This window comes from Sesamum indicum, linkage group LG1, assembly GCF_026168435.1.
Source record: "Sesamum indicum cultivar Baizhima isolate 11 linkage group LG1, ASM2616843v1, whole genome shotgun sequence".
Taxonomy (NCBI): domain Eukaryota; kingdom Viridiplantae; phylum Streptophyta; class Magnoliopsida; order Lamiales; family Pedaliaceae; genus Sesamum; species Sesamum indicum.
Window position 1 is genome coordinate 2,152,939 of NC_142657.1, and position 27,317 is coordinate 2,180,255.

At 37.7% G+C, this 27,317-nt stretch overlaps 3 protein-coding genes, 1 non-coding gene and 1 pseudogene across 11 annotated transcripts; 2 read left to right on the forward strand and 3 right to left on the reverse strand.

Moving 5' to 3' along the window:
* Positions 1 to 1,729: 1,729 nt before the first annotated feature.
* LOC105179728 (mechanosensitive ion channel protein 10) lies at positions 1,730 to 6,971 on the forward strand. Of its 6 annotated transcripts, XM_088885295.1 has the most exons (7): positions 1,730 to 2,139; positions 2,245 to 2,288; positions 2,519 to 4,007; positions 4,098 to 4,218; positions 4,580 to 4,873; positions 4,953 to 5,155; positions 5,526 to 6,314. In XM_088885295.1, the coding sequence occupies exons 3-7, from the start codon at positions 2,530 to 2,532 to the stop codon at positions 5,788 to 5,790; spliced, it is 2,361 nt and encodes a 786-aa protein (XP_088741421.1). In that variant the 5' UTR covers positions 1,730 to 2,139; positions 2,245 to 2,288; positions 2,519 to 2,529; the 3' UTR covers positions 5,791 to 6,314. The 6 variants fall into 6 exon arrangements, with proteins under 6 accessions (XP_088741421.1, XP_011101699.2, XP_088741418.1 ...); XM_011103397.3 differs by lacking the exon at positions 2,245 to 2,288 and having other exon boundaries at positions 1,732 to 2,139; XM_088885292.1 differs by lacking the exons at positions 1,730 to 2,139; positions 2,245 to 2,288 and adding an exon at positions 6,702 to 6,971 and having other exon boundaries at positions 5,526 to 5,831.
* Positions 6,972 to 7,174: 203 nt separating this feature from the next.
* LOC110011752 (thermospermine synthase ACL5-like) lies at positions 7,175 to 8,469 on the reverse strand (annotated as a pseudogene).
* A 1,117-nt stretch (positions 8,470 to 9,586) lies between these two features.
* On the reverse strand, positions 9,587 to 9,658 carry TRNAD-GUC (transfer RNA aspartic acid (anticodon GUC)). The gene has a single exon. It is a non-coding gene; the product is annotated as a tRNA-Asp (tRNA).
* Positions 9,659 to 12,520: 2,862 nt separating this feature from the next.
* On the reverse strand, positions 12,521 to 14,465 carry LOC148789312 (uncharacterized). The gene is made up of 2 exons (XM_088878013.1): positions 13,833 to 14,465; positions 12,521 to 13,609 (listed from the first exon to the last, which is right to left on the reverse strand). Exons 1-2 carry the CDS (start codon positions 14,240 to 14,242, stop codon positions 13,021 to 13,023), a joined length of 999 nt encoding a protein of 332 aa, XP_088734139.1. The 5' UTR covers positions 14,243 to 14,465; the 3' UTR covers positions 12,521 to 13,020.
* Positions 14,466 to 24,021: 9,556 nt separating this feature from the next.
* LOC105180056 (cytokinin dehydrogenase 7) lies at positions 24,022 to 27,208 on the forward strand. 3 transcript variants are annotated; one of them, XM_088877663.1, is made up of 5 exons: positions 24,022 to 24,863; positions 25,046 to 25,321; positions 26,195 to 26,457; positions 26,534 to 26,629; positions 26,742 to 26,883. In XM_088877663.1, the coding sequence occupies exons 1-4, from the start codon at positions 24,171 to 24,173 to the stop codon at positions 26,604 to 26,606; spliced, it is 1,305 nt and encodes a 434-aa protein (XP_088733789.1). In that variant the 5' UTR covers positions 24,022 to 24,170; the 3' UTR covers positions 26,607 to 26,629; positions 26,742 to 26,883. The 3 variants fall into 3 exon arrangements, with proteins under 3 accessions (XP_088733789.1, XP_088733786.1, XP_011102038.2); XM_088877660.1 differs by lacking the exon at positions 26,534 to 26,629 and having other exon boundaries at positions 24,024 to 24,863; positions 26,195 to 26,461; positions 26,742 to 26,992; XM_011103736.3 differs by lacking the exon at positions 26,534 to 26,629 and having other exon boundaries at positions 24,030 to 24,863; positions 26,742 to 27,208.
* Positions 27,209 to 27,317: the final 109 nt, after the last annotated feature.

A 27,317-nucleotide genomic window follows, 5' to 3' on the forward strand; every position in this document is an offset into this window, starting at 1 on the left:
AAATAAGAATAATTGAATGAATAGTTGAGCAGTAATGTTGGGGTGAAGGAGTAGTATTGGGCTTTTGTGTTACGAACAGTCCAAACCACTTCAAGAAATGAGGAACCTTTACATTCCTCAGATCATGTAGCAGAAGAAGGCAGATATGTACCATAATTTGGTTGTACAGAATGTACTCTTTTCTATACTTTTATGAAATTTACCATTTACCCAAAATTATTCAATTACTCTACATAAAAATGTTATCAACTAATATTAATTTCTTTTGAAAACAATATGACAATAGAACAATATATTATACTAATAACTAATTATTATTGTGACGTCCGTAAATTTTTTTTACGTAAGTGGGAGACTAATTGATAATTATTAAAAATTTAGATTTAATTAGTAAATAAATTATAGACTGAATTTGGGATATGATAAAACTTGAACGGATTAAATTGAAGTTCGTTATATTATTTGGGAGCAAATTATATTAATTAAGAAATTTAGGAAGGACGTAATGGTATTTGAGAAAAGTTTAATTAAATAAATAAAATAATAATAATATTATATATATATATGTAAATAATATATTTATAAGTAATAATATATATATGTTAGTAGTAATATAATATTATATACATATATATATGCATTAGAGCGAGGGGCCCACCAGCCCACCGCCTCACCCCTCCTCTTTCGTTTTCTTGTTGTACACACACATAATACATTACACGCATAAAACATAATTAAGAAAAAAGTTGCACTCCTCCCTGTCACAGAAAAACTAAAAAAACAGAGGTACGCAAATTTTTATTTTAATTCATATTAATTAGTATAATTGTATTATTTAATTACTCCGTTTATTAAATATTATTTATATTAAATGATGTACTATTTAACCGGAGTATTTTATGATTTTGGCTATTTAAATTAGTGTAGGGTACCAAAGTATTCCGGGCAGCGGGGAATATCCTGTGCTATTAGCTACACATTGGGGTGGTGTGGGAATACCATATTTGTTGTGATGTCCTGTGTTGTATATGATATGATGATGACCGGCGAAACTATTGACTGATGTACTCCAATTAGAGTAAGTGGGGCCCTTAACTAATAAACGATAATGTCGAATATTGTGTCGTGGATTGATTTACAGTTGTGAGTATATATTATTGCTTATATATGATATTTCTATATAACGAATAACCGTTAGTCGTGTGACTGCTTGTACGTGAATTGTTGCATGTATATATATAGACTGATTGGCTGTACTTATTGAATAGGCAGCTCATTCCTTGCCACATACTTTTCAGGAGATAAATCACATTGACTAGCCACATTGGACTTTGAGCGGTGCCGTCATCTTTATTAGGTGGATCAGCCGTGATATTTGAAGTCAGAGTTTTGGGCGGTTTGGTTGTTAAATATTCTAGTCTCTTATCGGGTTGTAGTTAAAATTGTGATACTATTTTTCTTGAGGTTATGTACATGAACACATCTAGTGTGAATAATATAAACTTTTGGTGATATATATATATATATTATATTGATAAAATAGAAATTATTTTACGGGTTGAAAGGGAATTACTTATAAAATAAGTTCTAATTAAAAAAAAGGGTGAAATAGTGATAATTAGATGTAGCAAGTCGGGATGCCACACTTATTCCTAAATAAACCAATTGTAACAATATCATAAATTTAAATAATCAACTATAGAAAGTAGTCACTCAATAATTATTAAGATGTAGATGAAGTGGGTTTTATAGGATAAAAAAGCGGGTTTTGATATCAGGAGAGTTTGTGGTGCTCTACCTGTATTATTATTAGTAGCAGTAGTGAGTGAATGAGAATAATATCCGAGTAAAACAGCAGCATATCTTCAGTTTATTTGCTTAATAATAAAAGGATTTATAAAAATAAAGACATGGTTTTGAGCAGCAGCAGCAGCAGCAGCAGCGTTTTCAAATATTTCATCTACGCTTCTCTCTGTCCGTCACCTTCTCTCTCTCTCTCTCAGCTTGTTACCTTTATGATTGACTTCTTACCAACATTCGTCCTTGGTTTACTTTTGTTATACCGCTACTCCCAACGGCTGTAGAGCTTGCAAGCTACCAGATCTTTATTTTTCTCAGCTGACGGCGACTGTTTCTCCGGTAACCAAGCAAACTCCTGACCTCTTTACTAGTCTTAATATCAGAAATAAAATTCATCTCTTTTGGCTCGAAAAGCTTGTGTCTTTTGACTTTATGGTTGTGTAGGTATTGAGAGTGGTTTATCGGTGCATAATGCACTAGCACCTTAGGTATGGATTTTCTTCAAGTACAACTGACAGTGAGATGTATTCTTCAAGAAAATAGAAAAATGCAACTAGGTCTAGTTTGTTATCTTCATTTATTTATTGTTTCGTGAGTATCATTTATGTTTAAAAGGGGTTATTTCTTTGCCGCGATTTTCCTCATTTTCCTTTTTCAGATTTGTATTACATTCTGAGGAAAATATAAATCTTGTGCTTCTTTTGTTTGATTCGGGCAGGTTTTTACAGGATGGATGCAAATGGTAAAGCACCAAAGATTAGCGGAGAAATAAGTATGACGGAGAATCAGAAAAGAGCTACTGATGTCATCATTAACGTTCCTGGGGATGGAAAAGATTCAAAATTTCCAACCCCAGATGTTGCAAAGGATCAAAGACATAGACTTTCAGCTGATTCACCTCATAAAGCGTCAAGTGATTCAGCATTTAGTGCCCAAAAGTCAGTGTCCATTAGTTGTCCTTCTCCTGAAATTGTAAGAATTGGTCCTAGCTCCAATAGGCCTCCCAAAATCCCCACTAGCGAGACTCTCACTCGGAGGAAATCTTTATCAAGGTCAGTTTACTCAAAGCCAAAATCTAGATTTGGTGAACAGTCTGTGATGATTGATGGTAAGATGTTTGAGGAAAATGGACCCTCAGCGGAAGAAAATGTCATATCTACTCGCAATTCACCTAATACGAAACTGGATGTTAATAGTGCTAGCATGAAAGAAATTAGTAGGTCGGTGCCGATTACTCCAAAAACACCATTGATGTCATCTCCTGGTGGTTTTAGAGGAGTGGATGAGGACGAGGAAATATATAAAAGAGTCAGCAGTAGGAAAAAGCTTAAGTATAGGAAAGTGAAAGCCAAGGTTTTGGTTGAGTGGTTGCTGTTTCTATGCATTCTTGGGTGTTTGGTTGCAAGCTTGACTGTACATTGGTTGCAAAAGTTGACACTCTGGGGATTGCCTATTTGGAAGTGGTGTGTGCTTGTTTTGGTGACTTTTAGTGGCTTGTTGGTTACTGAATGGTTGATGCATTTTGTTGTTTTGTTGATCGAGCTAAACTTTTTGCTGAAAAAGAAGGTATTATATTTTGTTTATGGTCTGAAGAAGAGCGTTCAGACCTGTATTTGGTTGGGTTTAGTGCTCGTCACTTGGGTTCTGCTATTCCAGGAAGCGGTGAAGGGGTCCCGTCTGACTACCCGAATTTTGGATTTCATAACTTGGACTATTGGTGCGATGCTTATTGGTGCGTTTTTATGGCTCTTGAAGACTTTGCTGCTGAAGATTTTGGCATCTTCTTTCCACGTAAATACATTCTTTGATAGGATTCAGGAGTCAATCTTCCATCAGTACATATTACTCACACTGTCTGGCCCGCCAGTTCTGGAGTCGGCAGAAATGTTGGGGAAAACAAACAGTAATGTGAGTCAGTTCAGTTTTCGTGTGACAAAGAAGGGGAAGGAAGGCAAGGAAAAGAAGGAGAAAGAGGTGATTGATATAAATAAACTCCATCAGATGAAGCAAGAAAAGGTCTCCGCCTGGACCATGAAGATGTTGGTTGATGTAATATCTAATTCAGGTCTCACGACGCTTTCAAATGCAATTGATGAAAGTGTCTATGATGGAGGTAATGAACAAGCAGATAAGGAGATAACAAATGAGGAGGAGGCAATTGCAGCAGCATATCACATCTTCAGGAATGTAGCTCAGCCTGGTTGCAAGTGAGAAAAGCCATCTATTAGGATTGTGCTTACAGTTGCTCCAGCAACGTCCATTTCTCTCACTGTTGCATTGTAATCTTGAATGTACAGGTATATTGATGAATATGACCTAAGGAGATTCATGCTGAAAGAAGAGGTTGAGCTTGTAATGCCAATGATTGATGTGGCTGAGACTGGGCAGATTGACAGAAAAGCTTTGACAGACTGGGTGGTATGTCCTTTATTTTCATTCTCGTTAACTTGAAAGCTCAGTGGATTTCACATCGCCTTTTTGCAGTTGTAGTCCTAATATGGAAAAATTCTGAAAATTGTTTAAAGATCTGTGTAATACTTTGTGGAGATAACTAGAAATAAGAATTTACAAGAAGGAAGAGTTCTTCAAGATTTCTCCATTGGAATTGACTTTTGCTAAAATTCAGAGATACTAAATAAAAATTAAAACTAAAAAACGTAATCTATTTGCCACTCTCCATAACATCTCATGAGAAATATAATATGTTTGTCTGCCTGGTAACTTTTTGTATAGCTATGTTATAGTTCCACAGGAAAAATTTCTCTACATTGTTATGCAGGTGAAGGTTTACAATGGTCGCAAAGCACTAGCTCATGCTTTGAATGACACCAAAACAGCTGTAAAGCAACTGAACAAGCTCGTGACAGTGATTTTGATTATTATCATCATAGTAGTGTGGCTTCTCTTGACGGGAATAGCAACCACCAAAGTGCTTGTTTTTCTCTCATCACAGCTTGTTTTGGCTGTTTTTATGTTCGGAAACACTTGCAAGACTATATTCGAAGCTATTATCTTTGTGTTTGTGATGCATCCGTTCGATGTTGGCGACCGTTGTGTCGTCGATGGTGTCCAGGTAACTGGTGGAAGTTGCTCATGCCTCAGTTTGTTGAGTCCTTTTTTTATTAAATACATTTCTCTTTGCATAATTACAGGTGGTCGTGGAAGAGATGAATATCTTAACGACTGTCTTTTTGAAGTCTGATAATGAGAAAGTATATTATCCCAATGCTGTTTTGGCTACCAAACCCATCAGCAATTTCTATAGAAGCCCAGATATGGGTGATTCACTTGATTTCTGCATTGATTTCAAGACGCCAATGGAGAAAATCGGCGCTTTAAAAGAGAAAATAAAGAAGTAAGTTACATTTAGCTTGCTTTCTTGTGGTAATAATAAAATTTGTTGTCAATATAGATTTTATCATCAATGAAGGAATTAAATATCTGATTTACCTAACTTGGGAATCAACTTCATATTTCTGTTTTCGTGGCTGTGATTACAGATAGAAGCTTGTTCTGTACTTTAGTTCTGAATGTAATTTGATTCTACAATAGATTTTCACAAGAACTACCTGTTTCCTTTCGAACGCAAAATTGGAGGAATAGGTTCCCATTTTAGGGAGAAACCCCACAACATAAATTGACGTGATAGTCGATTATATACAAGTAAATTAGATATATATGCTCTTTACATTTGTTCATCTTGTAATTGCATTCTGAACTGTCAGGTACTTGGAGCAAAACCCGCAGCATTGGCATCCTAATCACAACTTAGTCGTGAAGGAGATTGAAAACGTGAACAAGATAAAGATGACTCTCTTTTTCAATCACACAATGAACTTCCAAGACTATCCAGAGAAGAGCAGACGCAAAACGGATCTGGTCCTGGAGATGAAAAAGATTTTTGAAGAGCTGAATATCAGATACGATCTTCTTCCTCAAGAAGTTCACCTTATGGATTCACAAACAACAGCAGCGGAAACCAGCAAATGATTGTGATCCATCTCAAAAACTCACCAGCATTTTCCACTCTAGTAAGTCTTCTTTTGTCCTCAGAAAATTAGTGTTCTTTAGACCAATTTCATTTTCTGGTGCAGACGAAGAGCATGGGGCGATTTTCTTGTTTGCATGTGGAAAATCAATTGCTTGTCAAGAGATTTACACATGTGCTGCCTGTTCTTTACGGGTAATGCTGCTGACAGTAGTTTTTGTTGGTTGTGAGTGCTGAAGGATTCGTTAAGAAAGAAAATGGCCATGGAGGTTGGTTAAAGCAGACTAATAATAAGCAGCAGCAGTTTTGTAATGTGTACATATGTAGTCCAGAACTACAAGATGAGGATGGATTGGAGGACTTAGCATTCATGCTTCAGCTTTGCCTTTGCATTTCTTAGAATTTTGCTTGTGTTACATTGAATTTTGGATTTCTAGGTTTCGAAGTTGAAAACTATTACAAAATCCACGAGGTTTTGTCAAAATCAAGAAATTCTGAATTCAAATTTCACTAATTTTAGTATTTACTTGTGTAATAATTGAAACTTATTAACTGCAGATTGAAGTCTTTTGATGTAATGGTCCATATTGGCTCCAACATTCCCCTGGAGAAATTATATTTTGCAACAAGATACATTTCAAATCTGCTGCCGGATTATATTATAAGGTTTCGACTTGTTGAAAAACCATGGAATGGGAATCGGTTACCCCCATCAATCCTGTCTTCTCTTCCAACAGATTTTCTACTATGAACAATTTATGTTAAACAAGGGTCACATTTAAAATGTTAAATTGTCATGTAAGAGAATGGTTTAATATTGATATCTTACAGCACCCTCCTTGTTTGGAAGGAGAATGATGTCAATTCAATCAAGTGTTTCCTTGTTTTCGACATTTGAAACATTGATATTTAGGAAATCCGACGAATCTTGATAAGCTTATCCCTGCCATGAATCCGCCACGTAAAAACCCATTCGGATGCCACCTCATCAAAGTATCTCAAATTTCCTGCTGAGCAGTGTGGCTGGTGGAGTGGTGCTTGGGGTCATTGCTGCTGCTGTTGTTGCTGAATCTAACTTGGATCCAGTTAAGAGGACTTAAAAACAGTTCCAGATTAGATTTTGTAATGAGAATTAATTTTATTGTAAAAGAGATTTTTATTATGAGAGTTCCATCATTAATTCCGTCTCTCGCATTTCCAGTTGGTGTAATAATATATATATTAGTAACGTATTATAATATTGTGTCTATATATCTCTGATTTGAATAAAATATTTTCTACATAAATCAAAATAATATATAGACTTTTTGTTGTTGAACAAAAATTAGGGCAAATGCGCTGTGATGTGCAATTAATTAAAGCAAGTGAGCTAGTATGAAATGCCTAAAGAATTTTCAGCATTACACTCAAACAAACATTACATCAACTTAGGTGTGGATGGGACGTGAGCGGTGTATGCACGAACATCTGCATATATAAGCACGTAACATTTTATTTTAGCTGGAATGTGGGAGGCTCACGAGCCCACACCCATCCTTAAGAGACTTACATTTGAAGACCTGTCTAATTGTGTTGTATATAGATGAGAAGACCTCTTTATGAGTGAACACCCCAGCTGGTCCGGCCTATGCACAATGCATGCAATCAAGAACCAAATCTCAGAATCCTATCTATTACAACATCAACTGTATAATATTATGTGGTCTTGGAATATTATTAAAGAAGGAAAAGCAAAAGAGGGATATATATAATTGGAGCTGAGTGACAAAGATGCATGCCATTGGGGTTGAGGATGTTTTGATAGAAAGAAGTTGGTAGCAAGGTCCTCCTTCAACAGGATCAGCCAAGTCTCCCACTATAATATCAAACTTCTCCTCTCTCCTCTCCACTTCAGCTCTTCATATTGTATAGAGGAAAACCAAATATATATATATGGGGTTGAGAAGTGACATGTGAATTACATTCTCAAGATTTGCTTACTTGGCGTCATTTATGACTAAATGAAGCTTGGTGTTGCGAAAAGCGTCGTGGTTTGCTGTGAGATGCTTTCTACAAAAAATCAACAACCTCCTGCATTCATTCGTCACACGTACAACATGTAATTCTATGTATCCTTTTCGCAATATATATTCATGTAAGGGTACGTACGTGATCGATATCACACATGACCACTTTGTGTATTCAAGTGCTTCCCTTGCCGCAGATCCTTCACCTCCTCCCATTATAAACACAGTCTTGGGGCTATATATCACTTACATTAATTAAGAATAAAAATTGATACAAGGGAAGGTCCGGGTAGAGTGATACTTGGGGTGAGATAAGAGAGCAGGATGCATTAAGCATTCATGATATATAAACTCATCAACTTCTGCACTCTGCATCTTCCCATCAATCACCAGAACCTTCCCGAAGCGTTTGGTGTCCAGAAGAGCTATACTTGTTCCTTTGTGCACCACTCTCTCCACATCAACATCATTAATTAATGCTTTTAATAAACAACAAACACACCCACACCCACCTGTTCAAAGCAAAAGACCATTTCAGATCAACATCAATCTCTTCTTCGAACCAATTACAATCATCATCTGCCCCTTATTCCTTTCATCATAGTACTCTTTATCATCTACTTTTGATGACAAACCATTCTTGCAACCAAACAACTCCACTCCTTCTGACCCCATTTCCAGATCTCTACTATTTAGTATTACCTTTACGTTGTTTACCTACAAACACACACACACTCTCTTATAAATAAATAAATGTGTACATATGTATAGTGATGGATAAATAAATGAGTGGATGAGAGGCAGGCGTGCAGGTGCAGCATATATAGGGTGGGAGGTGGAGCAGACAAGTAGCATGTGGGGCTCACAAAGATGGAGATGGAGATGGAGGTAGTGATTCTCTCAAGCGTGCCCCCATTCCACTATCACGTCCAACAACTCAATCGGTATTTAATACAATTATGTAATCCTTAAATAAAAGTTTTGAATTGTTATTTTAATGTTGATAAAAAAATAAATAAAATTATAATCCATAATCTACAAGGCATTTGACTAATTTGCTACAAAAAATGGATGAGAATGTAATGGAGATTAACCGACTTAACTAGTTGTTGGATGATTAAAATTATAAATTAGATAATATATAGTAGCCAAACTTTGAAAATAAAATTTGGGAGTGAACAAAAATTAATATTTATAATTTTACTAATAAATTAATAAGGAGTTGTTTATAATATTTAGCTTCAATTAATTTTATATAAACTTAATCGATAAACATAGATTTTAAGGCGTTGTTAAAACAAGTACATGTCTGAGACCAACTTTGAAATATGGTATTCAAATATTATTAAGTATCCAACACTAACAATTATGGCATCTATTGCATTATGATGTGGAATAAAAATAAGAATAAGGAATCCTATTCTTTTTATACTTGAACAACAATTCTAGCCAATATTATTTGTTTCTTTTTTTATTTATATAGTCTCTAGAGCACTAAGTTTTATGACATTTTTTTAAGAGATTTAATATTTCTTCTCTACTCATATTAACAATATACACACAATCTGTATATATAAATATTTAATATCATTTAAAATAAAAATTCAAATCCTATATAAAAAAGGTGCGGCCACGGCCACGGACAGGCAATCCTTTCCCGCCGCCCTCAGCATTTCAGGTTGCGGTTGCACCAAAATCCTTGATGCTTGATGTGGCGCTGCACCACAATCCTTTTTGTCGCCGCTTGGAGTTGGAGGGGATGAAAAGAAGGAGTGGGGGAAAATTAAAATAACGCCGTTGCCGGGGATCGAACCCGGGTCGCCCGCGTGACAGGCGGGAATACTCTCCACTATACTACAACGACATTTGAGATACGTCCACAAATTGTTTTTATTTCTTGGTCAGAATCTTTGGACTATGTTAAATCTTGTGCAGTCCAGTGACAAACTTGGCCATTAAATTAAAGGCCCAACACATGATTCCAATAAATGAGGAACATACATACACACACACACACACAGGAAAAGTTGTTCAAAACTAATTTCATTCAATCCAACAACAAGAAGAATTTGCAATACAAAACTAGCAAGAACCGGAAAAAATGGGTTAAATTTATTTTGACCTCCTGTGATATATCAAAATATAAAAAATCTCTCTATAAAATTTTTAATATAAAAAATTATTCTTGTGTTACGAATAAATAATCACACCGTCCCCTTGGTTAATTTGAACCTATTTTTTTAGAAACAATGACTAAAATACTCTTTCTAGTTAACGATCAAACTAAGTCTATTTATATATAATTATTTTAATTTATAATATATATAAGTTATAACTATTAAATATATTTATAATATATGTAATTATTATTTTTTATAAAAAAATTCAAAATAAAAATTATAACCCCCCACCCCCCATCGTCTTCCCCGACCAACCCAAATATATTACACTTATCATATGATTAGTTCAGATGCGGCAGCTTAGTGTACAATTAAGAGAAAATGACTAATTACATGGTAAGGTATTATACTTACTTTGTTAATTTAGTTGGATCAAACCTATTTTGTGTAAGAATTTTCGGCAAGGCATGGAATATATGATCCCTACGTAGGTGCATCAATTAGCCAGCATTAATAAGCAATGTCTGGTTCCCCTCCCAGTCCCCATCCCCCAACCTGGACCTCATCAATTGCAAACGAGCATGCAGCTTTTCTTGAAAGCTCAATGGCTTTTTTATCGTATGTGAAGAGGGGTCCGGCGGCCACCCATATCAAACTCTGATTAAGATGGGAAATCTGAACCCCTTTATATTTTGACATTGACAAATTAAATGCAGATGGGTGTAGGCAGCAGTGTCTGAAATTGGTTGGCTTTCCGGTTTGGTGCAACATCACCTTTTACAATCGAGGGACTGAAATCATAGCCAATATTGTACTATGTTTCTTTTTGCTACGTACATTGAAATTGTCGGCAGCGATTACCATGTTTTATGATCTCTGCTGTCTATGTTTATAATTTATCAACATGTTACCTACCTAGCTACGTACGTACTACATATTTATGAATTAACTAATACCTCTATCTATTTTAACAATAATTATATTTGGAGAAGTATATATATATACTTTAACAAACCTTATTTTCGCTTTCTTTGGTCCAAATACTCATCACTAGACTTTTATTAGGATTAAACACATTTTTTATTTCATAACTTAGTATTTAGTTTTGTATTTTTTTTTTATTTTTGAGGGTTTCAATTTTTTTGTTCATCGAAATTCAATCACATTGACAAGAAGGGTGAACTCCAACAAAAAAGAACTAAAATCGTGATATTAAAAAGATGTATGACCCAAATATTACTCTGAAAATTTATACAAAATGCTTGTAGAAAAGAGCTACTAGGAAAAAGTCCAATTTTAGAATGTCACATGCATTTTCTGGTGAAAATGGTGAATTCTAGGGGGAAAAAAAAACTAAAATCACAAAAATTGCAAATATACAAAATCAAAATACTATTCTACAAAGTTCAAGGAGTACAAAAACGCAAGATAACATATATTAAGGGACAAAAAATGGATTTAAACCGTTTTATTATATACGTATCAATATGTAATGAAATTCAGTCTAATACATACTTACATTATAACAACTAATATATAATTAAGGAAAAAAAATTATAATTTTAGTCCTGTAACTTATATGGTGTAGTATTTTCATAACTACATAAATTGATTTTCGTAATTTCATCCTGTAACTTTAAAATTTTTAGCAATTTTCATCTTTTTGCAGGAGAATTGTATGTGACTTGCACATGGCCAATTAATTAGTTATTGCTTTAGTCTTGTAACTTACGGAATGTTGACATTTTCAGTCCTTTGGAGAGTTGTCATTTTTTGTGCTGCACGAATTAATTTACAGGACTAAAATAATGATTTAAAGTCATATACAAGTCACGTGTAATTTTCTTGCCAAAAAAACTGAATTAGCAAAATTACAAAATTAATAACTAAATTACAAAAATTAATTCGGGCGGGACCAAAAGTTCCACCCCTTTAACTTACTGGACCAAAATTTCAATGTTCACTATAATTAATAATTGGAAAGGGTGAAAATGAATTGATTAAGAATAAGAGAGCAAAAGAAAATCAATTTTTTATATGGCCATTTTTAATTACTATAATCTTATTATATACAATAACCTTCAAAATTGAATAAAGGAATAAATTATCATCAATAAAAAGTATATATAGCTGTTTATAAGGTTGATGAAATCAAGGGCATATCATTTCTTCATAATTCATATAATATTTTGTGTAAAAGAAGTATCGATGGTCTGCAAATTCTAAGCAGTAGCAGTGTACGTATAAAAACGTATACGATCGCAGATGGATGTATAGTTAATAATCATGCATGTGCATACGTACACAAAACAGAAAATGCTGCTACTTTATTATTAATTTACTCTACAAATTAAATGATCCCATATATATATATATAAACATGCAGCTGGGAATTCAATGTACCTGTCCAAAATTATATATCGATCTTCACATGGTTTTGTAAGAAGAAATCCCGCAACATGATGTTATGTACACTAACTAGCTAGAAACAAAAAATGACATGCAAGAAAACTAAGAAAAATGAGATATTGATCATTATATATATGTGTCGAGGAGAGGTGTAGGTACTTGTACATAAATAACAAAATAAATTTGTGCAAGCCATATATAGGAAAACAATCAATTATTTATCTTAAAATGACTCTGTTAGATAAACAAAGGAATTAATAAATAGAAACCCTAGCTAGCTAGCTCATTACGAGGATCTCATCATCATGCTATCCAATTATGTTCCAGGTCGTCAAAATTGATCATACAAGAAATGTTGTTATACTTTGTAATTCTCGTCCTTAGACCTAGCTAGCTACAATTATCCTTCAAATCTTGATGATGATGATGATGATGATGATGATGATGATGATGTTCACGGACCTTCTTCAAACTATATAATCTTAATTAATTTACCACATCAATCAAGATTGATGAAGCCTTTCACGGTTCTGATTTATATATATCTTCACTTCCCTTTTCACCCTATTGATCAATACCCCTTGTCTTATTTTCTCCAGACCAACATTCTGAAAAACATATATAATCAAGATCGCAACTTTGAATCGGCCCTTCAGTTTTCTCTCATTTCTTCCTCCACCTATAATATTTTAAGTAATTAATCATCAAGCTTCATTTCTTCGAGATTATTGGAAAGACTGATTCTTTGGCCTGTGATCTTCTCCAAGTAGGAAACAATGGCGGCTTCTCTACTCGCTGCTGAGGCCTTCTCCCGGGCTCTCGCTTCGGCTTCCTGCTCGAAACGGGCCAGTTCATGGCTCCTCCACGCCTCCTCTCTTTCCCTTCTCTCTTCATCCAGTCTCTCAATCAGTTGTGCGCACTTCTTCTCTAGATTATCTTGATGATCCATCACTTGCTTCACCAATCCTTCAAAAAACTCAGCCATTGGATTCATCATCACTTTTTCACTACCCCTTCCTTTTCTCTTCTTCCTTTTACCCTTTTTCATGGATTCTGATGCTCCTAACTCTCCGATGGAGGCCCCTGAGGAGCCGACGGGCAAGATCTCGGGAGGACTTGTTTGGCTATTCTCTGCAGCGTCGGGGCGTTGGTATATTGCTTCTAGCTCGCCATAGAGTACTCTATTTCTGCTCTCCAAACAGTTCGTTACAGCTTCTTTCTGGCTCATTTCTCTGTATTCTTGTCCGTCAACCATGTCAGTGTTCTCATTGGATACTCGTGCCTCCCTGCGAACGTTAATTAATGCCAGAAACTCTGACCTCAACGTACAGTACCATGAAATTTAAATTAACTTAACCAGAAAATGGATCGATGACCAGATCCATCAACATCAATGACTTCCAATCTATACTTACCAAGGATGGAACTATTAATCATTCATAAATCAAGAGTAAATCTATACTAATGCTGTGATTTCGTCCAAATTAAGCTGCACAAGTGAAAATTTACCAGAATGGGGGTTGTTTAATAGCAGAATCTTGTTGGTTTTGCCAAGAATGCGGCATCCCGATGAAAGAAGAGTGGTGTCGGGCCTCGGGGACTTGATATCGCTCGCTCCCACGACTGACAGCACCGTCAACATGGTTACTTGTGCAAGTTCCATTAAAATCTAGCTTGAATTTCACCGGAAAAAAGGGTGAAGAAGCAGCGGCGCCGGCGGCGTTCAGGTGGGGTGGAAGAAAAACGGGCTGGTCGAGGAACAGTTGCTGGGTTGTGGGTAGGGTAGCATGGGTTTGTTCAAGATTATGGGTTTGGTTCATGGATAATAAAAGCGCGGTGCAACTAGTTTCGGGTGGTACGATATGGTGGTGGTGGCAGCGGCGGTGCTCGATTTCGGGGATCTGAAAACCCGAATGCATCCTTGTAGAGGTAGTTATGAAGAAAAACTGATATGATGGGAGGATGATTAACTATTGTGTGTGTGTTTCTGTATTAGAAGAAACCCTAATAATGAGGAGTGTTGAGGGGAAGAAGGGAAGTCGAAAAGGGCTACGGAGCTGATAGGTTGAAGAGAGAGAGAGAGAGAGAGAGAGCAGAAGGAAGAAAAATGGCCGGGTACGAGGGGTAGGTTCATATGCTACCTTAAATTCATCCAATCTAATATATACCTTAAATTATTTGATCAAATGCTTAATTACATTAAATGAAACATGATTATTTTATAAATTCAGAAGAATCAAGTGATTAGACATGGCCTTGATTCATTAACTATGATATGATTAGAAAACGATTGAGCAAATAATCAAATTAGCCTCCTATAATTCAATTGTTAATAGTTATAAAATTTCATAATTAAATCAATTCACTATATTATAATTTTAAAAAATCATAATTGTTGGTTTTGTATGAAAAATATTTGAAGCAATTATAATATAAATCTTGAAAATTGATCTTTTTTCCACCACCGATGCGATGATTTGTATTAATATCAAACTTTTGTTCTAATTTGGATTAACATGAAGAATAATTGTACTCATCACCTCTACCATAATTTTGAATATCTGCCCCCAAAAGCAAGGCAATCTTTTCAATCATCAACCTAATTTGGGAAGAGAGAGAAAGAGAGATAGAAAAGGTTTACGTACATAAAAAATTTAATATTTATTTAAAAAAAGAAAAAGAATAGAGACAGAGCAAGACAAATAACACGTGTGGTGTGTGCAGAGGCAAGGGTAAGGGGTGAAGAGAGAGAGAGAAGAGAGACATCCGGAATAGGAATAGGAAGCTGCTATAATTGATGGTTGCGCACGTGAACGTCTTTTCCTCCTTGTCTTCATTCATTTCCCTCTCCCACATCATCCAACGCCTTTGCACCACTCATTTTATTATTATTATTATAAAAAGACAATATTCCATTATTCAATATAACAAGTCAAAAACACTTGCGAGATTTATATTTGAAAAGATATTTTACATCCCTAAGACTAGGGGGCCATGGACAGTTGAGCATCTTCGGGCAAATAACTCTTCTTTGGTATTTTTGGCAGAAACCAAATATTGATCTAGCCTCATAGAATTAGTGAAAAAGAGTTTTGATATGAAGGTTATTTGTGTGCCAGCTTGGGGAAAAGGTGAGGGATTGGCATTGTTGTGGCCCAAGATAGTTAGCGTGCTTCCTCCAAAACTACTCTCATAATCACATTGATGAATCTGTTGAGTTGGACAATAATCTGGACTGGCGGCGATTCACCGAAATTTATGGCGAACTTGATACAGTAAACTTGGAATCTCCTATCTTGCCTTCACCATCAGTCCAATCGAGCCTGGCTCTACGTGGGGGATTTTAACGAAATTCTAGATCACATAGAAAATGGAAGGCCCACTGTTAGGAAATGGATCGGGTTAAGATGGATAACAGGTGGAATATGAAGGCGATAAAAGACACACGAATTTGTTAACCCAGTTTGGATATAAATCCTACGTCTGGGGGCGATACCAAGCCAGGAGAAAACACTCAAAGAGGAGGAAAATTGAGGAGTACAACACACACACACTTGTATGCAAGTCTTCACCACACGTGAAAAACAACACTCACCCTCGTCTCAACTCTTTCTTTTCTCTCTACTCTATTCTACTTTGCTCTATAAAACAATGCTAATAAGAGTAGTATATATAGCCATGACTTATCCTTTTTCCAACTCAACTTGGGATTTCTAAGTTGAATGAGGTTATCCTTCTCCAACTCAACTTTGAATCGGGTTATCCTTCTCCAACTCAACTTGGGAATTCTAAGTTGAATCAGGTTATCCTTTTCTTCTTCAAATCAATCTTCACAACTTAACAATCTCCCACTTGAAGATTGATTAGCTTTTCTCCACTTCTTTCTTGGTACCGCCGGGTTTGTCCACTCTAGTCATCAAGGCCAGTCGAAGCCGTACACAGCTTCAACTTCGCCATCGCAACCGCCTTGGTCAGCATGTCCGCAGGATTCTTTTCTCCTTGGATCTTCTCCAGCTGCAGTGCCTTCTTCTCCAGAAGTTGTCGGATGAAATGGTACTTGATCTCGATGTGCTTTGTCCGCGAATGGAACGCGGGATTCTTTGCCAGATGGATCGCACTCTGGCTATCGCTATGAAGAATCACATCTGCCTGAGGTTTCCCTAATTCACCCAACAAGTGTTGCAGCCAAATGAGCTCCTTAGCTGCCTCAGTAACTGCCACGTACTCAGCTTCCGTCGTGGACAGTGTGACAACCTTTTGCAACTTTGAGACCCAGGATACGGCTGTACCGCCATATGTGAACACGTACCCTGTAGTGCTCCTCCTTTTGTCATAGTCACTCCCTGCAAAATCAGCGTCAACAAACCCAAACAAGGTAAGCTTGCCCTTACCAAACACCAATGCTCGGTCCTTAGTACCCCTCAGGTACCTAAGAATCCATTTCACAGCTTCCCAGTGCATCACTCCTGGATTGCTCATAAAACGGCTAACTACTCCCACTGCATGTGCTATATCCGGTCGAGTACAGATCATAGCATACATCAGGCTCCCAATTGCTGAGGCATACGGTGTGACTCTCATCTTTGCACGTTCGGAGTCAGTCTGGGGCGAATCACTGTTGGATAGTTTGAACTGATTTCCCAATGGCGTTCCAACCGGTTTTGCATTTTCCATCTTGAATCTGCATAATACCTTCTCAATATAATCAGATTGAGATAACCATAATTTACCAATACCTTTGTCCCTTGTGATTTTCATGCCCAATATCTGTCTTGCTTCGCCAAGATCTTTCATGTCAAACTTCCTCGATAACTGATCCTTGAGCCTATTGATCTCCTTGACATTTGATCCTGCTATCAACATGTCATCAACATACAGGAGTAGAATGATAAAAAACTCATCGAACCTCTTCACGTAGCAGCAATGATCAGCATTGCATCTAGAGAAACCTATCTCTAGCATGAAGTTGTCAAACTTCCTGTACCACTGCCGCGGAGCCTGTTTCAATCCATACAGGCTTTTCTTCAGGCGACACACCTGCTGATCATCTCCATTATACCCCTCTGGTTGTACCATGTATATCTCCTCCTCAAGATCCCCGTGTAGGAAGGCTGTCTTTACATCCATCTGTTGTAACTCCAAGTTCTCTGCCGCTACCATGCTCAACACAAGACGAATAGTAGTTAACTTGACAACAGGTGTAAAAACATCAGTAAAGTCAATACCGTATCTTTGTTGGAATCCCTTTACTACGAGTCTTGCCTTGTACCGCTTCTTCCCGTCTGATTCTTCCTTAACCCGATAGACCCATCTGTTCTGTAGGGCCTTCTTTCCTTTTGGGAGCTGACACAATTCCCATGTGTTGTTTTTCTTCAACGAGTTCATCTCGTCGTTCATCGCAAGCTCCCACTTGCTCTTGTGGACATCATTGACTGCCTCTGCGTAACATTCGGGTTCTCCACAATCAGACAAAAGCAAGTAATAAAGAGAGGGGGAGTACCTATCTGGGGCCCTTCTCAGCCTCGGTTCTCGACCTAGTGCCAAGGGTGTGCTGCTTTCAGTAATCGGTTCCTCCGATACTGGTTCTGGCTCTATCTCCGTTTGTTCGGTTTCGTCCGTCTGAACTCCCACTGAATCCGTATCTGCTGGTCTCATGATCCCGGAATTTGAAATATCGAGATCAACAAATTCCCTTTCCTTCTTGTCATCGTCCGGGCTTACCTTCCTGTCGTTGTACATTACATCCTCATTGAATATAACATTCCTGCTACGAATTATTTTCCGGTTTTGATCATCCCAGAATCTATACCCAAATTCGTCAGTCCCATACCCAATGAATGTACATTTAATCGACTTAGCATCCAGCTTAGTCCGATCATCGTTCAAAATATAGGCTGAACAACCAAACGTACGTAAGAAAGAAAGATCCACTTTCTTACCACTCCATACCTCTTCTGGTATCCTGTTGTTCAACGGGACAGAAGGCCCTCGATTGATCAAGAAAGCAGCCGTGTTGACTGCATCTGCCCAAAACATCTTTGGTAGTCCGCTCTTCAATCGCATGCATCTCGCACGCTCATTCAGTGTTCTGTTCATCCTCTCAGCAACGCCATTTTGCTGAGGTGTCCCCGGGATTGTTTTCTGCATTCGGATTCCATGGTCGGCGCAGTAATTCTTGATACCTTCACTGTTGTACTCGCCACCGTTATCCGATCTGAGACATTTCACTTGTAGACCTGTCTCATTTTCCACTAGTGCCCTCCATCTCCTGAATGTATCAAAGGCATCAGATTTTCTTTTTAAGAAATACACCCATACCTTTCTAGTGGAATCATCGACGAATGTCATGTAGTACGTTGATCCACCAAGAGATGACACTGGTGCTGGCCCCCACAAATCGGTGTGAACAAGCTCCAACTTTTCTTTCCTCGGAGTTCTTCCTGTGGTCAAGAAGCTCACCCGCTTCTGCTTTCCGAACACGCAGTGTTCACAATGACCCACCTCCACCGATTTTAACTCGGGCAACCGTCCTTTCGACTTCAGCACGTTCATTCCTTTCTCGCTCATGTGGCCCAAGCGATTGTGCCACAGGTTAGCCTGCGATACAGTTCCTGCAAAGGGAATGTTTGAACTAGATCCTCCCGCCATGTAGAGCGTTCCCGACTTTAGTCCTCGAGCCAAAGTCATTGCTCCCCGACTGATCTTCCACTTCGCGTCTCCAAACGTCGTGTGGAATCCATCACTATCCAGCTGTCCGACTGAGATCAAGTTCCTTTTCAGTCCTGGTATGTGTCTCACATCATGTAGGGTCCAGCATGACCCATTCGTTGATTTGATCCGCACATCTCCCTTTCCTACAATCTTGAGGGGTTTGTTATCTGCAAGATAAACTAAGCCAAAATCACCTGAGGTGTATGGCTCCATGATGTCTTTGTTACTGCATGAGTGGAATGAGGCCCCTGAATCCACAACCCAATCATCGGAAGAACTGCTCACACTCAACAAGAGTGCATCCGTGATCTCCTCCGTCGCGGCATTCGCTGTTCGGCCCTCCTTTTCCTTCTTTGGCGCCCGACATTCGCTTTTCATGTGTCCGGGCTTCTCGCAGTTCCAGCACACCATCTCCTTCTTGCCCTTGTTCTTCCCCCTGGACCTTGACCTTGACCTTCCACGGTATTTACCCCGTGTGTCAGGTCTCCCTCTGGACTCTGTATGTAGCGCAGAGCCAGATGATCCACCCGTTTGCTTTCTACGGGTTTCCTCGTTCAACATCATGTCTCTGATGTTGTCGAACTTCATCTTCTCCTTCCCAGACGAAGTGCTCACTGAAGTAACAACCACATCCCAACTGTCAGGTAAAGATGAAAGCAAAATTAACGCTTTTACCTCATCGTCAAACACGATATCCACAGACGCCAGCTGTGTCGTGAGTTGGTTGAAGTCATTGAGGTGATCGGCCACCGACTTCCTCTCCTCCATCTGCAACCTGAATAGTTTTTTCATCAGCATAACCTTGTTCATTGCTGAGGGTTTCTCGTACATATCGGCAAGAGTCTGTAGAACTTCCTTCGTGCTCTTTGCTCCCTTCACATGATAGGCGACATTCCGAGAGAGCGACAGGATTATTGCGCTCATCGCCTTTCGATCGAGCACCTTCCATTCTTCATCACTCGTCTTCTCGGACTTCTCTGCAAGTGGTTCGTACAGGTCCTTCCCGTACAGGTAGGCCTCCATCTGCATACGCCAAAACCCAAAGTCGGAACCATTGAACCGTTCGACTGGAAACTTTCCCTCCATCTTAACTCCTTGAACCAGGCTCTGATACCAGTTGTTAGGAAATGGATCGGGTTAAGATGGATAACAGGTGGAATATGAAGGCGATAAAAGACACACGAATTTGTTAACCCAGTTTGGATATAAATCCTACGTCTGGGGGCGATACCAAGCCAGGAGAAAACACTCAAAGAGGAGGAAAATTGAGGAGTACAACACACACACACTTGTATGCAAGTCTTCACCACACGTGAAAAACAACACTCACCCTCGTCTCAACTCTTTCTTTTCTCTCTACTCTATTCTACTTTGCTCTATAAAACAATGCTAATAAGAGTAGTATATATAGCCATGACTTATCCTTTTTCCAACTCAACTTGGGATTTCTAAGTTGAATGAGGTTATCCTTCTCCAACTCAACTTTGAATCGGGTTATCCTTCTCCAACTCAACTTGGGAATTCTAAGTTGAATCAGGTTATCCTTTTCTTCTTCAAATCAATCTTCACAACTTAACACCCACCTCGCCCAAGTTGGCAAATCCGGAGTTTTTGCTCGGCTTTGGCCAGATGTGCCCTCTCAGATTTAGGCTTCACGAGGCTGCCCTTCACATGGTGTAATGGAAATACTTGTTCTTCTTCTTCTGTGAGGGAGCGGCTTGACAGAAGATGTGCAAATATGGAATGGACTCATCTTTCCCCGGATGTCTCTGTCAAAGATGAACCTAAGAACTGCTCTGATCATGCGGATTGACTGATACACCAGAGTATGGTTCCTGTGCTTCTCGACCGTAGTAGTTTGAGGCGGCTTGACTGCGATGAAGCCAGTGTGAAACAGTGGTAGCAAATAGTTGGATGTCGAACTTGGATAATATTCGGGAGACGGGAAATTCACAACACAGTGGTGTGGCATGGGCATCCGAGTGGATAAGCAAGGGCTTAAGTTGTTAGAGGATAAGATGAGGCGGATTCTACAGGGGCCCATCACTTCAGAGCATCAACAGGATATTGAAGCTATTTGGAGTGAGTTGGAAAGCATAGCAGCACACTAAGAAAAAGTATTGTGGCTTCGAGAGGGGGATTGGGATACGGGTTTTTTCCACCGAAAAGTGACCCACGATTTTCGAACAAACTCTATTTCGAGAATTCTCAATTCAAGGGGTTCTTGGGTGTAGACGGAGGACGAAATCTCCGCCTATTTCAGTACTGTCCATGCTTCCAATCGACCTCGCTCGAGGACATAGCCAAAGGAACCAAACATTCAGAGATGCTAGCATGCGAGACAACTTACTACAACCTTTCACATCGTCTCAAGTCATAAAAGCTTTCAGATGGGTCTATTGTGAAGAATGAGGTTGTTAATTGTGTGCTGAAAAAAAAGAAAGAAAAGAAAACCAATTTATCAGTTAATATTAAAATTTGAAAAGTTAAATTAATTAATAAATATCTGTTTGTGATTAGTAGACTGACCACTGGAATATTTCCTGAATTGGGCCTTGGGCCGCTAAATTGGGCTAACTCCCCCATATATGTATATATTTTTGTGTCCTTTATTCATCGTTTGATATTATATTAATTTTTTTTTGCTTAAAGATTTGGGAGGAAAAAATGCACTTTTGGTTCAAACACGTAATTAATTGAGTGTCCTACTTTTAGTTTCATAATTTATGAATTTAGTATATATGGTCACATAGATAAAAAAATCATAGCACCTTTGATATCATAAAATAAAAAATTATAAATTTTTTTGGTCTCATAGAATAAAAAATTATAATTTTTTAGTTTATGGGATCAAATATGTCAAGCCCATAAACTGTGCTATCTATGATATCAACTAAAATATTAATGGTTCACTAAATCTTACGTATAACTATTTAATTAATGTGTTTTTCAAGCTTGAATAATAAATAAAAAATAACTGAAACCCTCCAAAATTTATGGTAAATAATTGTCTATCAATGTTTATATTTTTGCAATGATTAATTATCTCTTAGATTTTTTCCCTTTTTATTACGATAACATATATATGCATTTGCACTTGATACAATGTATCCAAATGAATAATATATATTTTTGTATTCTTAATTTATTAAAAGAAAGGGTGAGTTGATCAGGCAACAGAAGAAGATGTTTCATGGTACAATTAACGTGGATAATTAAATAATTATTATTCTATATAGAATCATCTGTTAATCAATTTTGATTAAGGATCGATCTGCATGTCCCGGTGATTAATTAGCCCGAAGCTAACATCTTGAGGAGAGCGGCTGAAGACCCGGCTGTAAGTCTGTCTGTAAGCGCCAAAAGATGCGGTCAATACTGCCAGAACCACACCTGTGACCCAAGTCAATTCGTGAGGTTTTTTAAATCCACCGGTGAGATACACACGAAAGACATGTAGAATCATCATTAGGACCATCATACTTGTCGACCATCGATGAACTGATCGGATTAACCAACCAAAGTTAGCTTCCGTCATTATGTATTGAACAGAGGCAAAAGCTTCAGTAACGATTGGACGATAGTAAAAAGTCATAGCAAACCCCGTAGCTACTTGTACTAAAAAATAAGTAAGCGTAATTCCCCCTAAACAATAAAATATATTACATAATCAATCAAGCATCAGTTCATTTGGCAGCCTCCAAATCTAAAATGATATATTTATTAGAACAAATCATGAACTGAATCTTTGTAAGAGAAGTCTACGTACGTCGGATATCTTGATGAGACAACTACTCTCAATTAGTACGCTGAATAATAATAATAATAATAATAATCTCAGGGGAAAATTTTAGTGTAAATTGATAATAAATTTATTTCGGATTATCATATGATTAATTAGGTAGGTGCAATATATAATGTTAATTTCAATATTAATTAATAGGGTTTTCACATTTCGGATGTATCTTAAAAGACAAATGAAATTCAAAATTAACTTCAATAATTATGTCTCAAGAATTATTACAGCATCATTAGTTTTATTATAAGTGGGCATAATTAGGCCCACCCAAAGCCAACACTAATAGTATATCACAATCATAAATTATCATTAGCATTTGCCATTAGTTTATCGTAACTTTGCCAAAAAAAATTTATTAAATATATCAATAATTTCAAATTAATATTGTATTCAAAAGTTTAAATAATGAATGGCATAAATTATTATAAAATATCTCATAACTACATTTGTTGGAATCAAATTCTCAACCTTAAAAATATGTGCACATAACCACATTGGTTGAAAGCAGAAGGGCTCATTTAAAACTGCATTTTGATGCAACTAAAATGAGTGAAATAATGACAAGTTGCAAGGGAAAAGAGAGAGGAATTGAAGAAGAGGACAGGAGAGTGTGTAGTCCATTGATGTAAAATAATGATGATGAGTAAAGCACACAGACAACACTTAGTTTAGTTTAATGAAAGGATACAAATATATACAATGATTAATGTTCAAACAGTGAAAGTGGAAATTAAACAGTTGTACACATTATGGACGTTTTTGTCAAACTCCCAATTATCATCCTTAATTTTCTAACATCCCCCTTTTTTTATTTTTTCAAATCATACTCATCTATTCCATTCAATCTCATGTACATGCAATATATACAAAAATTACGTTATTTATTTTTTTTTAAGAAGAGAACTTTATATATATTAATTAAATAAAATTAAAAATATAAAACCCAATTCGTCTTCCCCCAACCATATTCTCTTTCTGGTCCGAGTAGGTGAATAAAATGAGAAAATTAACAATTTGCATGCATTAATTATGTCTTGGGATACTAATACTTTATATTTTGTTCTAGTGTCAATATTATCATCATAAGGAAATTAATAATTTTTTTTTATTTGGGTAGTACATAAAAGAATAATTAAATAAATAAGCATTATGTGAATTTATGTGAAGAAGTGGCAGACAGATACAGATGATTGGATGCACAGCGTCAACAAGATATTGAAAGCCTTGTGTTTTCCTTTAATTTCCCTCTTCCCTTCAATTCAATTCCTTCATCCAACTATTTAACTCCAATAATTTCTCCTACTCAGTGCTCCATCGACTCCTGTTTGCCTTCAACAATGATAGCATACATAGAGCGGTTTCTTGATCACGACAACGACCTCGAATCATCATCCTCCGCCGATGTGCTGCCTCTTCTCACAGGGATCGATCTCCTCGGCACCGTGGAATTCGGTGGCGGATCCCTCAAAGCTTCCGCTAAAGACTTCGGGGCCGTTCAGTCTTCCAAGCCCTTAGCAGTCATTAAGCCTTTAACCAGCGACGACGTGGCGAAGGTGATAAGGGTGGCGTTACTTTCACAGCACCTCACAGTGGCTGCTCGCGGCAACGGCCACTCCGTCAACGGGCAAGCCATGGCCCACCGGGGGCTCGTCCTCGACATCAAAACAATCGAACACAAAATCGATGTCGACCCCGCCGCAGCATACGCTGACGTAAGCGGCGGCGCATTATGGGCGGACGTGCTCAAACGGTGCGTGTTGGGCTACGGCCTCGCCCCCCGCTCGTGGACGGATTATTTGGATTTAACTGTGGGCGGCACGCTGTCGAACGGCGGCGTTAGTGGTCAGGCTTTCCTTTATGGGCCCCAAACGGAGAATGTAACAGAATTGGAGGTGGTCACTGGAAATGGCGACGTACTAGTTTGTTCGAATAATCAAAATTCTGAACTTTTCTTTAGTGTCCTTGGTGGACTCGGGCAGTTCGGAATTATTACTCGAGCTAGGGTTTTGCTTCAACCTGCACCAGATATGGTATTTACATGCAAATACATACATATATGTATAATTAATGTTAATATTAACTCAACCAATTATATGTTATCGTGTAAATAAGTGCATTATAGTTATTTTGTGATTGGTTTGATTCAGACATGGTTGATTTAGATAAGACTTTTTCTTATTCAACAAATAATATTGTGCATTGTGGTGAGCAGGTAAGGTGGATAAGGGTGGTTTACAGTGAGTTCAGCGAGTTCACTCGTGATGCTGAGTTGCTAGTGACTCGGGGAGATGGCAACTCATTCGATTACGTGGAAGGTTTCGTCTTCGTCAACAGCGATGATCCAGTCAACGGATGGCCGTCGGTGCCATTGAATCCGGATCAACCATTTGATCCGACCCGTATGACCCCTAACGCCGGCCCGGTTCTTTACTGCCTTGAAGTAGCATTGCATTACAAAAATGAGGATGGACCGTCCGCAATTGACGAGGTTCTTTGCTTATTTCTTGGTTCAATGTCTAATTTAATGCAACGCGTTGTTAACGTTGTTGTTTTTTTTTTTTTTCAAATCTTGAAAATTTTAAGAAAATGTGTAGCAAAAGTCAAGTAATTCAATATCGATTCGATTATGACTTGCAATTTACGTAAGAACAAATTAAGGATATTGGTAATCTGTATGAAATATAATATATATATATGTATATCGTGTTGCACACATACTTAGAAGAATTTATTTTTTTCCAAGAATTATTATATTATTAATTGTAAATAAATGTGTAATATACTTAATGTGCGTAATTCCACTCGAAGATATTTGTTTCTCTAGCTATATATATTTTTGTTAGGAGAATGAGCAGAATTACTTGTAAATTCTTTAAAGAAAATGAAATAACTTTTACTATATATATATATATATATATATATTCTCATTTGGTCTTTTCTTGTAGCAATGGTGGTTTTAGATTTTAGAATTGGTAACTTGGGAAGACCGGAAGTGGACTTAGTTTTGAGCTAGGTACAGTTTGATGCTGACAACAACGTCATAAAATGGCCTGTCTGAAAGTGGTAGAGATGGATGAACCACCGGTCACGGCGGTGGAAATGGCGGGGTTGGGTTCAGCGCCGCCATGCCCTCTGAGCCCATTATGGTAATGTGTTCCATGAACAGCTACCAGCCACAAAATGTGATCCCTTTATTGAGACATCGACACGTAATTTAAGCACTTTCGCTCTCATAATGCCACGTCAGCGTCAATTGTGGTGATCATTGTCCGGATTAATTACTCATTCTTTGTATTCCCCATTACAGCAGGGCACTACACTAGTTTTTCATCTTACCATGGGTGATTTTAATTTGTTGTAGAGGGTGGAGAGGTTGGTGGGAGGGCTAAAGTTCTTGGAGGGACTGAGGTTGGAGGTAGATGTGGGGTACATTGATTTCCTAGTACGTGTGAAACGAGCTGAGGAAGGAGCCAAGGCAAGCGGTATATGGGACGCCCCACACCCATGGCTCAACCTCTTTGTCTCTCAGAAAAACATTGCAGATTTTGATCGTCTTATCTTCAAGAGTATTCTAAAGCACGGGATTGGTGGACCCATCTTGATCTATCCTCTCCTACGTTCCAAGTACGTACGTACCTACTATTCTTAATTAAATTATATATATATATATATGAATTATTATTTTTTTCTCATTAACAAGACGGCACGTGGAAGTACTTGAACAAGATGTGCACCCTGCAATCGACACGCTAGTGGATCCAGACATGGACTAGTAATAGAACGGACCACCCCCTTTGTAACCCTGACAAAACTTTCAACTTGTGTCTTAAACCCCTCGGCCCTACATCTTTTCTTGAGAATTATGTCCGTATTTATTTATTTTTACGCTTCTTCCGTCGCAAAAATAGGTGGGACAGTCGCAAATCCGTTGCTTTGCCAGAAGGGGATGTATTTTACTTGGTGGCTTTGCTACGCTTCTCCTTTCCCTACCCAAAAGGGCTATCAGTTGAGGAAATGATGGCACAAAATCAAGAGATTGTTCGAACTTGCACCACAAATGCCTTTGACTTCAAACTCTACCTTCCCCACTACAACTCCATGGAGGCTTGGAAGCAACACTTTGGAGATCAATGGCCAAGATTCCAGGAAAGGAAGGTCCGTTTTGATCCAATGGCCATCCTCGCTCCGGGACAGAAAATTTTCCCTAGAAATTGGCAGCCCTCGTGATACACAATTTAGGGTTATTACATTTACACTTGTTTTTTCAGTTAAGATGTCGTTTGTCTTCGCTTTTAATGTTGGTCAAGAAGGAGCTCTGCAATGTAAATGAATAACTTGTTGGCAATTTTATTTTCTCCCAAGTGTAATTCTCTTATTTCCGAAGCCCATAGATTTTATTTATTTATTTATTTGGGTTAAATTTTGAAATGATGAGGGGAGAAAAGAATAGTTACTGCCAAGTTAATACCATAGGAAAGAGAAAT

Coding starts and splice junctions, on each gene's coding strand:
- LOC105179728 (XM_088885295.1), top strand. CDS start 2,530: ATGGATGCAAATGGTAAAGCACCAAAGATTAGCGGAGAAATAAGTATG. Junction 4,874..4,952: donor GTGTCGTCGATGGTGTCCAG/GTAACTGGTGGA, acceptor GCATAATTACAG/GTGGTCGTGGAAGAGATGAA. Junction 5,156..5,525: donor TTAAAAGAGAAAATAAAGAA/GTAAGTTACATT, acceptor CTGAACTGTCAG/GTACTTGGAGCAAAACCCGC.
- LOC148789312 (XM_088878013.1), bottom strand. CDS start 14,242: ATGCATTCGGGTTTTCAGATCCCCGAAATCGAGCACCGCCGCTGCCAC. Junction 13,610..13,832: donor ATTAAACAACCCCCATTCTG/GTAAATTTTCAC, acceptor TAACGTTCGCAG/GGAGGCACGAGTATCCAATG.
- LOC105180056 (XM_011103736.3), top strand. CDS start 24,171: ATGATAGCATACATAGAGCGGTTTCTTGATCACGACAACGACCTCGAA. Junction 24,864..25,045: donor TTCAACCTGCACCAGATATG/GTATTTACATGC, acceptor TGTGGTGAGCAG/GTAAGGTGGATAAGGGTGGT. Junction 25,322..26,194: donor GACCGTCCGCAATTGACGAG/GTTCTTTGCTTA, acceptor AATTTGTTGTAG/AGGGTGGAGAGGTTGGTGGG.